The 14,617-nt window shown below is 41.7% G+C and overlaps 1 protein-coding gene across 9 annotated transcripts in view; it reads right to left on the bottom strand.

The window, feature by feature from the left end:
- The window catches only part of PIKFYVE (phosphoinositide kinase, FYVE-type zinc finger containing), a 74,621-nt gene extending 66,340 nt beyond the window's left edge, over positions 1-8,281 (bottom strand). For 5 of the 9 annotated variants that reach the window (XM_027589666.2, XM_027589672.2, XM_027589674.2 and 2 more), the window contains exons 1-4: positions 7,641-8,146; positions 4,333-4,513; positions 2,104-2,256; positions 1,805-1,840 (exon numbers count right to left, since the gene is read on the bottom strand). In XM_027589666.2, coding sequence (XP_027445467.1) covers positions 1,805-1,840; positions 2,104-2,256; positions 4,333-4,504 — 361 coding nt within the window. In that variant the 5' untranslated portion in view covers positions 4,505-4,513; positions 7,641-8,146. The other 4 variants (XM_027589667.2, XM_027589669.2, XM_027589668.2 and 1 more) reach the window with 4 other exon arrangements.
- Between the last annotated feature and the right edge of the window lie 6,336 nt (positions 8,282-14,617).

Genomic DNA, 14,617 nt, shown 5'->3' with positions numbered 1-14,617 from the left:
ACCCATGCTAGAAAACTTTAAAAATTTTATCTTTGTATAAATATTCATATGCTAATTTCAGCAGACACCTCAGAGCTGTTGTTACTAGAATACAATGTGCAAGTATCAAAATGACCAAATTTTTCTTGAATATCACAATATAAAGCAAGTGTCCATAATTTACAAGTTGAAAAAAAAAGAGGCAGATGAAACTGTTAGATCGCAATGGCTGTGCTCCTGTGCAGGGACAACAAATAATAGTGAAGCCCCCTGCATTTAGCTGCTCAGAAATATAAGAGAGTACTAATAGCATCATTCACTAGAAAAGGATGAGCAAGGCTGTTCCTGGAACCAAAAGAATCACAGATGAAGGTGAAAGACCTGAGAGATATGGTCTAGCACTCTGCCCTAAATAATCTAAGATGCTTCTCTTGTAAAATGCATATTACATAATCAAGTGATTTTCCTAAAGTCACAGGGCTAGTAAATTGAGGAATTACAGCCTTTCAGTAGAAAAAGGAACTTGATTAGTCAGTCTCAGGCTTCTGAAGCTTAAATGCCTCTAGCAGCTAAGGCAGAAAGAATCAAAGAATCAAACAGGCTTGATAAAGACAGTAAGGAGTGGTGGGGATTGCAGCAAACTAAACATTACAAGCTCCACCTAGTGATTTTTTTAAAAGATTTTATTTATTTATTTGAGAGAGAAAGCGCATGCGCTCAAGAGCAGGGGGAGGGGCAGAGTGAGAGGGAGAAGCAGACTCCCAGCTAAGCAGGGAGCCCTACACCAGCAACACCAGGCGGGCTTGATCCCAGGACCCTGGGGATGATGACCTGAGCCGAAGGCAGCCGCTTAAACGACTCAGCCACCCAGGTGCCCCCACCTAGTGATATTTAAATTCAAGATTATCAAAACACCAAGGCAAGGTGTGATAGGCTGTTTGTAATCCCTAAGAGACTCTAGTCCAACTCCTCAATTTGACAAAGAAATTCTATGCTTAATTCAGCATAGGATGTAGTCAGATCCCTCAACAAAAACAATAGTGTTTCCACAGGTCAGGTTCAAAAGGGAAGGAGTTCACTGAGCTTAAAGGTTAAGGTGGGAATGGTCTCTTCCTGCCAACCATCTGGGGTTGAAGAAGATCTCCTCTCTCCCTCTCCCCCTTCCCACCTTCTGATTCTTCCTTCCAAATGGCTGATGTAACCCAGGCTGAGGCTCGTTGCCCTAGGAAACCTGCAGAGGTGATGCAGCCTTGCTCCAGTCCTCAGGCGGTTCCGCACCAAGTCTCGGCTAGCTGTAAGATACCTTCCCACCAACCATCATTACCTGTGCCTGCCTACTTTTCACTCGAGGATCTCATGAGGGAAGACTGGCCAGACAAGACAGGATGTGGTGTTCAGGGACACTTGACTTCCATTGCTGCCCCCTCCTTCTCTATTATGCCACCTCTCACTGCCCTTCTTCTATCACCTTGAGCTGGGCAAACCACTGTGCTCAGTTTAATACTCTAACAGAAATGAAACATAAAACAACTCACTTTGTCTTGTCTCTCCATTCAGGCACTGATCCCCAGCCTACCTATTCTCATCAGAAGAGCATGACAATGAAGGAGATGACTATAGTCGACCAGGACAGAGAACAAACAGGCAAGAGCTCAGCTTATCCAGCCACAATGACAGTCTGCACCCCAACAAGGACAGAAGGCCAAGAGCAAGTGGCAGCCTGCTAACCGAGTGGAGAGAGTTCTGCAGCCAGAGGCATGCACACCACATTACACTAGCCATCCCAAGAACAGATGCGGAATTCATTCACAAAGCTGAAACTAACCTGTGTTCTCCTGGGGATGTTGCAAACTGTTCTCTTCTGAAACCCAAGCAAGTAATTAATCAAAAAACAGTCAAGAGATCTGTGCTTGGCCTAAGTTAAAATTTAATAAAATGCTTAAGAATTTTTTTTTTAGGTATCAACAAATTCTTTCACTACCGAGGTAACAGTGTCATTAATTCTGAGGAGCACCTGACTATTCCAAACAGCAGAAAAGTTAAGTCAATAAACAACCTGGGAAACATAATGACTGGAAAAATCTAACACACAAGAGAAAAATGAAATGAGAAGCACTGTCTCACCTAATACTGCTGAAGATCGTCGCTGGAGTTCCTCGTTAAGCTGTTTTTTATATGGTGTAGGTGACCTCACAGACTGTGTTCTTGAAGGGAGCTGAGGGCTGGCCCAACTTCCACCTAGAGACTGCTGCTCCCCCTGGCCCCCTTCTGCGCGCTCTGTAGCAAAGGAAAGCTTGGCATTATTTGAAAAAATAAGACTCAGGAGTTCAGCAAAGAGAAGGAACAGAAGAAATTGTTCAGAAAATAATGTATTTATGTATTACTTGCATAATTAAAAATTAGGTAAAAAAAAAAGAAATTCAAAGAAAGTGGCAAAATTATAGGCCCATATATCCTTGGCATATGTGATCCTCAGTTTTACATTTCATTAGAAATATCTTGAGCATATTAAAGGAAACAGAATGCAAGCTTTACATGCCTGCAGAGATTTTTTTTGATTGGTTTTGTTTATGGGGTAGATCCCATGCACTATTAAAACAGTGCAATAGTGGGGGCACCTCGGTGACTCAGTCGTTAAGTGTCTGCCTTCGGCTCAGGTCATGATCCCAGGGTCCTGGGATCGAGCCCCGCATCGGGCTCCCTGCTTAGCGGGAGCCTGCTTCTCCCTCTCCCACTCCCCCTGCTTGCGTTCCCTCTCTTGCTGTCTCTATCAAATAAATAAATAAAATCTTTAAAAAAAACAGTGCAATAGTGAATAGTAGGTGCTCAATAAACATTTGCTGAATAAAAAGATTATTGTCTTATGATAACTAAATATAATGTAGTATCCTGGATGAGATCCTAGAACAGAAAAAGGACTTTAGGTAGAAACTGAACAAGTATGAACAAAACACATACTTTAGTTTATGACAATGCATCAGTGATGGTTCATGAATATAGGATAGTTAAGTATACTACACTCACGTAAGACAACAGAGAAAGCTAGGTGTGGGAGTATATGAGAACTCTGTACTATCTTCCCAATTTTTCTATAAATTTCTATAAATCCAAAAGTAAAGAGATTTTTTAAAAAGTCATTATCTTAAAAATGGACTGAAAGGAGATTTTATACAGCTTTAAATATGACTACTACTAAAAGTCAGTTAATACTATTAAAATTTCTCCTGAATTCATTTAACAATTAGCCCTCAAATTCCTTACAACAAGAGTGATTACTTTCTAACACATGTCAAATAATACAGCCAAATAAAAAGCAAAGATACAGGCCATATTTTTAAAAAATTTTTTCCAGCTAAAAAATATATTGCTTGAAAAGAGCTCATTTAAAAAGTACCTTTTCACTTCCAGTTATGGAATGAACAAGTCATGGGGAGGAAAGGCACAACACAGGGAACACAGTCAATGGCATGTAATAGCATTCCATGGTGACAGATGGGAGCTACACTTGTGGGGAGCAGAGCATAATGTATAGACTTGTCCAATCACTATGCTGTACACCAGAAACTAAAGTAACACTGTGTCAGCTATACTTCAATGAAAAAAATAAAAAATAAGGAGGATCCCAAATAAAGGAGATTCTGTAAAATAACGGGCATGTTCTCTACAAAAATGTCAATCTCACAAAAGACGAAGAATGGGAGACTAAAGATAGATGAAAATTAAATGCAAAATCTGACCCTGGACTGGATCCTGAAAGGGAAGTTTTCTTTTGGGAACAATTCATTTGTTTGGAATACAGACTGCTCATTAAATAAAAGTACTGTACTGATACTAAATTTCCTGAAATAAATAAGTAAAAAGCATCCTTTCCCTTGATATCATTACATTTACACCTTAATCTAATGGGTTTAAGTCAAAAGGCATGCTGACAGTTTCAATTTTGGAAAAATAAGAACCTTTCCTCCCACATGCTGATTCTTCTAGTTTTATAGGTCTAATTACAACCTTTTGGCTATTAACCCCTAAAAGAACAAAGTCCATTCTGTGAACTTAAGAAAGTTGAAACATATTAAGAAAGGGAAAAAAAAAATGCTAACTCAAAAAGGGACTTTTTTTGGGGGGGGACCTCTTTTTAACATTTAGTTTTCAATTCAGATCTTTAGTTACCAATAATTAATAAGATTACAGGGAGAATTCTAGCTTTCTCTTCATAATAAACCCCAGTGACCTATGATTAAAGCTATCTCCTTGCTGATATTTCACATCCTTGCAAAGACACAGCATGAAAGCTGAACAAGAAAATTTCGGAGAATCAAAACTGCAGGGTCTCTGATCCTTAAGAATAAGGCTTACCTTTGTTAAATCGAAAGAGATTGACGAAAGAACTATACGCTGATTTAAAAGGAGGTTCGTCCTGATCAGGAGTCAAAGGTTTAAAGTGTGTGAGATGAGAAGGACTAGTAGGAGATCGAGGCAAATCATTAGCAGAGTCCAATGTTGGGGAAGTCTTATCATCTGTGGCCATTTCATGAGTCTAAAAAAACAAAAGATATGAGTTCCTAAGGAAGCCCAAAAGTTGATTCCAAACAGCATCCCTAAATATCTGGAAATCTGACTCTGAAAACTCAGACCCCCGAAAACCAGAGTAAATAAATCTAGTTTAGCATATACTGCAAATTAAGGCTTAGAAACACTGCAGTCTAAATCATAAGGGTCTCAATCACTTCAAACTATGAGTACATAGCCAATTTAATTTTCAACATTGCTATTCAATCTATAAAAAATATCAAAATCATTAGCAATTTGGAGGTAAGGTGTAAATGTGAGCAGGAAAAAAGCATTTTGACATAATTTATCTTTTTCCTTTTAAGATTTTTTTTTTTGACAGACAATAGCTTTTTAATGTTACTGGGGAAAACTGATTTTACACAAGCATATTAATTCCTCAAAATTTTTTGAACTTAATTCAATTTTTTCTTTTAAAAAAATGCAAAGCAGGAGTGCCTGGGTGGCTCAGTCAGTTAAGCTAAGCGTCTGACTCTTGATTTTGGCTCAGGTCATGATCTCAGGGTCATGGGATGGAGCCGGAGCCCACCATATGGGCTCTGAGCTCAGGGTGAGTCTGCTTGAGATTCTCTCTCCCTCTGCCCCTCCACCAGCTCATATGCAGGCACACTCTCTCTCACTCTCTAAAATAAATAATCTTTTTAAAAAATAAAAAATGTAAAACATAAACATTTCCCAGAAAAGAAGATGGAACAGTGATCCCTTAATGACACTTCTATATAACCTCAAAAATTACCTCAAGCTGTACCTAATCACCTCGAGAAATACACAAATCAACAAGCTGTTCCTATCATCTCTTCTTCTAGGCACATGAACCTGGTTTTTCTCCTTTTAAGAGTAAACTCATATAGACATTAGAGTGAAGATCTTAAAGGACCTTTTCCTAATAACTAAAAACCATAATTCAACCGAAGTAGTAAAGGTAACATCACCAGATGGAGGATACGGAAAAACACTTGTGTCTATTTCCTGTCATAATACTTCAAATAAGTGAGAACCATAAACTATGCATAACCCTAGTCATTAAAGTACTATAGTTTGTCAACTAATTTATGTTTTACTAAGAGGACGTCACACTCTTTCAAATGCTTTTCACTTTCAAAATCATATCTACCATCTCGTTTTATTTTTGCAAAAATCCTGGAGGGAGCACAGAGCTGGACTTGCTACTACATTTCACCTTTGAGGCAACCAATGTACACTGAACCTAACACCTTTCCTGAGGGTCACACAGCTGGTCAGCGGTAGAACTGTATTCAGACCCCAAAATTTCATCCTAGAATTCCTCTTTCGATCAAAATTATTTTTGTAGCTCTTCACAGACTTCCAATTTTAGCCTATCTGAATTCTAACTACTCAAGACATTGCCTGATTAATAATTAATAATTAATTAATTAAAGCAGAAATGAAACCATGGACTTGAACATGATTTGGCAATAAATGTTTATTGGTATGGAGGAGGGGGAGGAAAGGAGGAAGAAAAAGAGGAAGGAGTATTGAGGAAGAGCAGGGAGAGAGGTGGAGGAAAGAGAGAGGAAGGTGGAGGAAGGAAGGAAGGAAGGAAGGAAGGAAGGAAGGAAGGAAGGAAGGAAAGGGTGAGAGCGGAGAGAGGGAGGGGGTGGGAGGAGAAGGGAAGGAGAGAGAGAGAGAGAGGATCTCTCTAATATCACCCACTATTGAGGAGAATAGTCAATAATCCATATTCCAGCATAAAGGATTTTGAAGCAAGCTGCTGACTGAAGAAATGTCAGCTCAAAAGGGGGGGGGGGGAGAGGACAAAAGGGAAGGAAGAAACAGAGCACTAAGGAGAAAGGATTGTGTGATTACAGCAACAACCCTCAGGCCTGGGAAAACAGTCTACATTCTACTTTGACACAAGTAACATCAGAAGCAGAGTTAGCAATCTGCATAAAGAATCTCAGCATTACTTCTGAGGGTCACCCAGATACAAAACTAATTAATAAGCTTTGGAGATATGAGGATAAAAATTACCATGACAACACCCAGCAACTGTAATCTCTGAAACATAAACATAGTCAAATAGTTCATCTTAAAAATTCCATAATGACACCAGGATCTTGAAAAAAACTGTCTCACAATTCTTATTCTCTGGTAGCTTAAAAACTCTGCGATATAAACCAGGACTCTTTGCTAACTGATAGGCAATTAGAAATATTAACCCACTTTCCAAATGCCAGTACTTTGCCTCTTCTCATTTGAAGGCTACTAGCTATCCAGGTGATTAAGCCAGTATGAAAGCCAATCAGGTATTAAACGTAGAAAATAAGCCCAATCTACCAGCCAATTTCAAAATATAGCAGATGAAAAAAAACCCAAGTATCAGCTGAATCATTTCTAAATACAGTTTTTAAAAATACTTAAAATGTACCAAAAATAATGCAGGTCAGCTGAATACCAGAAATGTCAGTTTCCATCAACAAAGATTTTTTTGTTCAATTTTTCATCAACATGCCAAAAGAAACACTAAAGCAAGACCACAACATGACCCATATTACTCCTCCCAGAAAGAAAAAGGGAGCATACAGGGAAAGAAAAAGGGAATGTAGTCTTGCTCCACAGAAGGCTTAAGCTGCCCAGTCTATCAAAAACCCAAATCCAACCAAACAAAAACAAAAACAAAAACAAGAAAACTAAGGTTATTTTTGAATCCTGATAGATGGAAGTTTTGGAGTGGCAGAAAACCAGATTCAAATAAGTTAGAAATAAGAGCGTGCAATACCCCAAACCACTACCCTCTACTGTCGGCATGGTACTCGTTTTAAAACAGAATGCACTGAATCAATACATGATCACTTAACAGATACCTACACACTTCCTATAAGCCTAAATAACTTGCTTTATACAGAATTCTAGCACTTCTCATGTCTTGACTATGTTAAAAATAATAACCTCTATATTGGACAGGAGACTCTTAATTCCCTAAAAATATCCGTCACATTTCATCCTCACCCTTTTTTGGGGAACATTCTAAGCAAAGGGAAAATACTAATTGGGAAATCAAGTCTCCTCCTCAAACATAGGTAGAAACGGAATGCACTCAAATAGCAGAAGCAATCATTTAAGGAGGTACACACATGTTTGAAAACCCACTATTGGTGTCGTTTTCTGTAGCTCAGGAACTTTCTTTTTCAGTCTACGGATGCACCTCTGACACACAAGACGAGGAGCTGATCCATCGGAGGGAGGAGGAATTGGACTGTGCACCTCCAAAACAAGCTCAGGGACACGGGACAAGACAGGGGCAAAGGAACTTCAAATGTGTCCAGGGAAACCTCTTCAGGAACAGCCGCACCCGGCTCCCTTTCCCGCTCGCCAGACAAGGGGAACCGGGGAATCAGGGAGCCGGCTCACTGCGGGCACAGCTTCTCGGCCCTCCGTTGCCCAGCCTCGGTCGCAGTCCGGCCTCCAGACGCGGTTGGGAAGCGCCAGCTCTCGCCTTCACTTCAGCCTTCCCCTCCGCTCTGGCCCCGGAGCTCCCCAAACCGGCCTTCTTCCCCACTCTCAGCGCCAGCCGGCCGCGCGCCAGGCCCCCTCCCTTACCTGCGCCTCCCGCCCCGGCCCCGCCGGCCACCCTCCACCCCAGTCGCCGCTTCACCCCGTTCAGGCGCAGGAAGCCAGTGCGACGGGGATACTCGGGCCAACGGCGGTTGCTGCAGGAAGCAAAGCCACTTACATAGTTGATGCGGCTTCTCGCTTCCCCCGAAGGCTCCGCCCCCTGTTCCTCCTTCTCTCCAATCCGCAATGCTCCCGGGCGCCGGCTCCACCCCCTCCTTTGCGTCCGCGCCACGTTCGGATCAGACGCCCAGGCGAAAGGAGTCGAGCTCGAATAGAGTCGTCCTGGACAATTTGACTGATTAAGGCCGCCTCAGCCTTCGCAGAGGAAGCCAGGGCGACTGCGCGCGTGAGCATCACGCGTGCCGGGTCACCCGACGGGTGCTGGCTGGGCCACTGCAGTTACCGTATGTGTTCGATGATGTGGGCTTTCAGAAGATGTTACCGCGCTCAGCGTTCCCAGGGACTGATATTCACAAGAGCGCAAACTGTTGTCACACTTAAGTGACTCGGTCAACGACTGGCCATGTGACCTTCAACAAATTACTAAATTCCTCAGGCCCCTGCCCTCTTAACTGCAAAATGAGGCTGATAACAACCACTTCACAGACAGTTTTTTGAAGATAAAGTAAAACATTGCACATAAAGCATCTGGCACAGTGCCTTACCCCAGAGTAAGTGATGTGAGCTCTTTAGCTAGTCTTTTCATTCAAGTTTTGTGTTGCACCAAGACTGAGTGCAAAGAAAATTACCAAGTTGCTCAGCCTGGCTATAGCATCAGTCCATCTTTTTGTCCTGCTGTGAGCATTGTGCCCTTAGCTGAAGAAGACTTGTGCCAAAACCTGCTGACCAATTGTGGGGCTTGGCAGGGGCGGTCAGAAAGGAAACCCAGAGTGCGGTGCTATTTTAATTAAATTCTTCAGGCCCTTTCCTCAAGAGTTTTGGCAAATCCCTACCCAGTTTTCCTCGAGTTAGCCTTCTCGGCCGATGGAGAGCGGCATCGAAGCCCGAAGACTGGTACCAGTATAAGGAAATCCTTATCACCCTCAGCGGGGCCCTCAGCAATCATCCTAAGAGTAGTCAGTTTCCTCTTCCATTTCTCAACTGCTGTTCCACACCACACCATTCCTCCTGCCCCATTACTTTGACTATCATTCTCAGCAGAGAATCTACCTGAGTGAGAAAGCTGGGGTTATTGGGTGTGACCGCTAACAAATCCTTCGTTGAAACACATATTTATGATTCTTACTGAGTCTTTTATTGCTATGATGGTACTATGCTTATATTCTTCTATCAGGTATGACTTGCATTTGTACTCAAAACAGCTTTTCCTGGGCGCCTCGGTGGCTCAGTCGTTAAGTGTCTGTCTGCCTTCCGCTCAGGTCGTGATCCTAGCATCCTGGGACCGAGCCCCACATCGGGCTCCCTGCTAGGCGGGAAGCCTGCTTCTCTCTCTCCCACTCCCCCTGCTTGTGTTCCTGCTCTTGCTCTCTCTCTCTCTCTCTGTCAAATAAATAAATAAATAAATCTTTAAAAAAATAGCTTTTCCTTTTCTTTTTTTATATTGATTCCTAGTATTCAACTAATTAAACAAGGAAGCCATTAGACTGAGATGGTTCTAATATCTTAGTAGCCTGTATAAGCGAACCAAAACCTAAGCCTGTAATGCCTCAAGGTTATGAATTTGAAACCTAAGGATAACCAATCACAAACAACCACCTAAGGCTTTTCCAAACACGGCAACTGCCTAAGCTGTAGTCAATCAAATAATTTCCTTGCTTTGCTTCTGCCTTTTCTCCGTAAAAGTCTTTCCCCTAGCTCCTGTCATTGTAGTGTTTCCAATCATTTCACATTTGGCAATGCCCAATTTCTGCTCAAATAAACTCTTTTTTTTTAAGATTTCATTTATTTATTTGAAAGAGAGAGCACATGAGAGGGGGGAGAGTCAGAGGGAGAAGCAGACTCCCCACTGAGCAGGGAGCCCGATGCGGGACTCCATCCCGGGACTCCAGGATCAAGACCTGAGCGGAAGGCAGTCGCTTAACCAACTGAGCAACCCAGGCGCCCCTGCTCAAATAAACTCTTAAAAATTGTAATATGCCTCAGTTTATTTTTTAACAGTATCAGTACAGACTCATGATTTTTTTACAGTATATTATAACTCATTACTGCACCACTCTTTTTGATAGTCGAGGTTTCCCTGATTTGCCCAGTGAGAGCCCCTTCAAGCAGCTCCCATGTACATTTGACATGCCTTTCCCCCTTTTTGAGCACTTCCTTACCTTCTTACCCAATAAAATATACCAGACTCATCTTGAACTATCCTTGCTTCAGGTCTAGAATTAGTTCTGTAAGGATCCCTTTAGTAGAGAACACAAATGTTTTTAAAAATCATGAAATTCAGTTCTGTCTAGGAAGTAATGAAATTGGCACTCTCATACACGCATGTGAAAACATAAATAGGTATATCCCTCCTAGAAAATTATTTGATGGATCTAACACCACCTTAAAATTGTTTATACTCGGGCGCCTGGGTAGCTCAGTTGGTTGGGCGACTACTTTCGGCTCAGGTCATGATCCTGGAGTCCGGGGATGGAGTCCCGTATCAGGCTCCCTGCTCAGCGGGGAGTCTGCTTCTCCCTCTGACCCTCCCCCCTCTCATGTGCTCACTCTCTCTCTCATTCTCTCTCTCAAATAAATAAAATCTTTTTAAAAAAATGTTTATACTCCTTGATTCAACAATTGCAATTCTAGCAATCATGCCTAAGGAACTGATTCTAGTGCAAAGTAGAATGTAGTGAAATATATTTTTCAGTTATTTAAAACAGTAATAAATAAATAAAAAGAAACAAATTTCTAATGAACACAACATGAAAGCAATACAATCAAATGATGGACAATTATGCAGTCATTAAAAATTATGCTAAGACTTTATAGAGCATGATTCTTCATTTCATGGTCAATCTTCTTAAAAGAGTTATGTTCCCTTTCCCCACTTCCCATTCAAACGTCAATTCCTTAGAGTATGGCTTCATTAAGAATCATTCTGATAGAATTATTCTTCTTTAGGGGCATTTGCGAGGTCCACCGACTTGCCAAAATTATTTTCAGGCTTTGTCTTCCTTGCCTTCTCTGTAGTACCCCCTCCTTTTTGGAAACTTTCTCTTTGGTTCCCATCAGTCTGTGCTGATTTTTCTACTACCTCCCAGACAAGCCTTGCCATTCTCTTTTGGGAACTACTTTTCTTCCACCCGGCTGTTTAAAAATGTGAAGTATTCCACAGAGTTCTCACTGAGGTAGACTTTTCTTCTTACTGTATACTTCTAGCTTATGACCTCATAAATTCCTTGGCTTCAGCTACGATCAGTACGTGCTTATATTAGTTTGCTAGGGCTGCCGTAACAAAATGCCACAGACTGGGTGGCCTAAACCACAGAAATTTACTTGTCACAGTTCTGGAGGCTGAAAGTCCAAGATCAAGGTGCATGCAGGGTCACTCTCTCCTGAGGTCTCTGTCCTTGGCTTGCAAATAAATGGCCACCCTCTTGGCTTGCAAATAAATGGCATGCATGTTCATCCCTCTGTGCATGCACATCCTGTGTGTCCAAATTTCCTCTTCTTACAAAGATACTAGTCAGGGGCGCCTGGTGGCTCAGTTGGTTAAGCATCTGCCTTCGGCTCGGGTCATGATCCCAGGGTCCTGGGATCAAGCCCTGCATTGCACTGGGCTCCCTGCTCAGTGGGGAGCCTGCTTTTCCCTCTCCCTCTGCTGCTCCCCCTGCTTGTGCTCTCTCTCTGTCAGATAAAATCTTAAAAAAAAAAAAAAAAGACACTAGTCAGATTGGATTACAGTCCACCAATATGACTTCATTTAATCTTCATTACCTCTTTAAAGGTCCTATCTCCAAACACAGTCACATTCTGAGAGGTATAGCGGGGTTAGAGCTGCAACAGATGAATTTTGGGAAAAGGAGGACACACAATTTGGCCCATAACAACGCTAAAGATTCTCAGATTTCTCTCTTTAGCCCAGACACCCCTCCCGAACTCATGTAGCTAACTGCCTCAACATCTATATTTTGCTGTCCCATAGGCATCTCAAATTTAACAAACCTTACACTTAACTCATTTTCTTGGCCATCAAACCTGTGACTCTATCTATATCCCTTCTTTGTTGAAGGGCACCGTGTCACCCAAACCCTAACCCCAGAAATCACCTGCACTGTTCTTTCTCCCATAACCTTCATGGCCAATAAATTTCAATGAAGTGAATTTCCACAAGGTAGAATAACTGTTCATTCTACTTCATTTTTCTTAGATCATCAAAATGAAAACACAAATACCTTAAAGTATTTATGAGAATCCCCTATTATCTAGATGAGGGTGTCATAACCAAATACAGACAGAAATTTCATAGCCCATATTTCTATTTGTTTACAACAGTAAATAGAACCAGCTAATATTAAAATACTCAGATTTTTTATTGTCCAAATGAAAACCAAATGATGTCAAGGCATGCAATATTAACCAAAAAGAGAAAAATGGTGTGCTAAATGAATCTTCACATGACACTCAGAATAGGCAAGCTAAGTTCAAAAAGAACAAGAATCTAAGCAGTAAGCTTCATATTCACATTTCAAGCAGTAACTTAACTTCAGCCAAACATCATTACATTTAATTAATGTTGTCAATGGGTAATGTATTATTTTTATCATACTATATCATATCATATCATCATTTTGTCTATAAATTTGTTATTTTTTAGTTGTGTAAGAGCTAACCGCATAAGGAGCATATATCTAGTTTTATGCATGTACATCTATGCATATTATAATATTATAAGTCAATTCTAGGGATCTACCAAAAAAATGTTTTCAGTGAAAAAGGAGTTCCTACATTAATGGCTTAAGAAACACTGTTTTAAGATGCTGAGACTCCCACGTGTTAACTTGCCTTCCACGTCAGCTCGGAGCCTAATTTGCAGCCCATCTCTAGCAGTATTTAGGATTTGATGGAATACATTTTGTGATTAAATTCACCTTCATTCTGTATAATTTCCTATATTTATTCTCTCTTCTCCTCACAAACGTTCAATGTATTTTATCATGCTATATTGTATGTCTTGAAAGCTGCCCTAAATCCTTTCTAAAGAATGAATATACTTTTGGTAGTAGGCAAGGGGTGATAAATAATGTGAACCTGATATAAAGTGGAGTAAATTTACAATCTCAGGTGAGTTTGGGTCTCAAATTCTAAATGAAAATACAAGCTTATACTCCCCCATAATCATTTCTAGAAGACTAAATGGAGGTGACTCTTACTTTTCATTAATCTACCTAAAAAATCAACAAGTGCAGGCTACCTGGCGGCTCAGTGGTAGACCATAGGAGTCTTGATCTCGGGTTGAGCTAAAGCCTCATCTTGGGTGAAGAGATTACTTAAAAATACAATCTCAAAAAAAAAAAATCGAAAAGTGCGATGCTATGTATTCTTTCTTCTTACTTTTTTCTTGGGGAAAAAAGACCAGTGCCCTCTAGTGTCCAAAATGCGTCTTGTGTGGTGCCTGTTATTACCGGTTTATCTTCCAAGAGTAATTGTAATAATCCGATGCTACAAATTTTTAAAATAAATTTTGGAACACTGAATCAGGACAGCTATATACAATCATTACACTCACTACAAATCACTGTCTAAAATACCTCTCCCCCCCCAAATGAAATAAAATACTCCTCCCCCATGTTTTCAAGAGTTAAGTAATACACAAAAAATAATTCCCTGCAGGGGGCAGAATTTTTTTTTTTATTCCACTGTTTTCTTAAGGCTTCACATCTTTGTTCCGGCTTCACTGGGATCCACACAATCTTCTCCTACCCTTATCTTCTAATGCAAATGACAATTGGGTTTATTTATAGCATGTACTTAGTAGTAATTAGAATTACAGGTACTGAAGTTCTGAAGACGTAGTCGTTGGTGGTGACGGAAATTATTTACCGTGGTATACCTGCTTGTTTAACTGTTTAATCCTTTGCATTCTCGCTGCACCAAGAAGCCCCCAATGCCACCTCAAGCTCCCTAGCCCCCGCCCGCACTCTTCCTTCAGCCAAACGCTCGTTCCAGTCCTCCGCACACCCAGGTAGAGCCGGAAGTGGGGGGCGCTCTGCCCTTGTTCGCCTTTACTGAAGACCTGGAAATTCACTCTGCGAGGCCCTAGGCGGTGTGGGTCTTAAAATACCAGCCCTGGCGCGCCCGGGTCGCGAGCCTGCAGGTGGCTTTCAGGTCCTTCCGCCGCAAGGAGCCGGAGCCGAGTCCAGGGGGCGCTGCGGCCCCTTCCCCACCGCGAGTGCGGCGAAGGGGGAAGCGAATTCAGCCCAGAAGTTCCGGGACTGGTCCCCGCCCCTTGGCTCCGCCCACCCCCGTGCGGTCGGCGCGCGGCGACTGGCGGCGTGCAGGGGGCGGAGCTCCGGGAGGTGGGCTGAGGGGGCGGGCCTGGGAGGGGACA

The sequence above is a fragment of the Zalophus californianus genome, chromosome 3 (assembly GCF_009762305.2).
Source record: "Zalophus californianus isolate mZalCal1 chromosome 3, mZalCal1.pri.v2, whole genome shotgun sequence".
In the NCBI taxonomy this organism is placed as follows: Eukaryota; Metazoa; Chordata; class Mammalia; order Carnivora; family Otariidae; genus Zalophus; species Zalophus californianus.
This window is presented reverse-complemented; position numbering and strand designations above follow the sequence as displayed.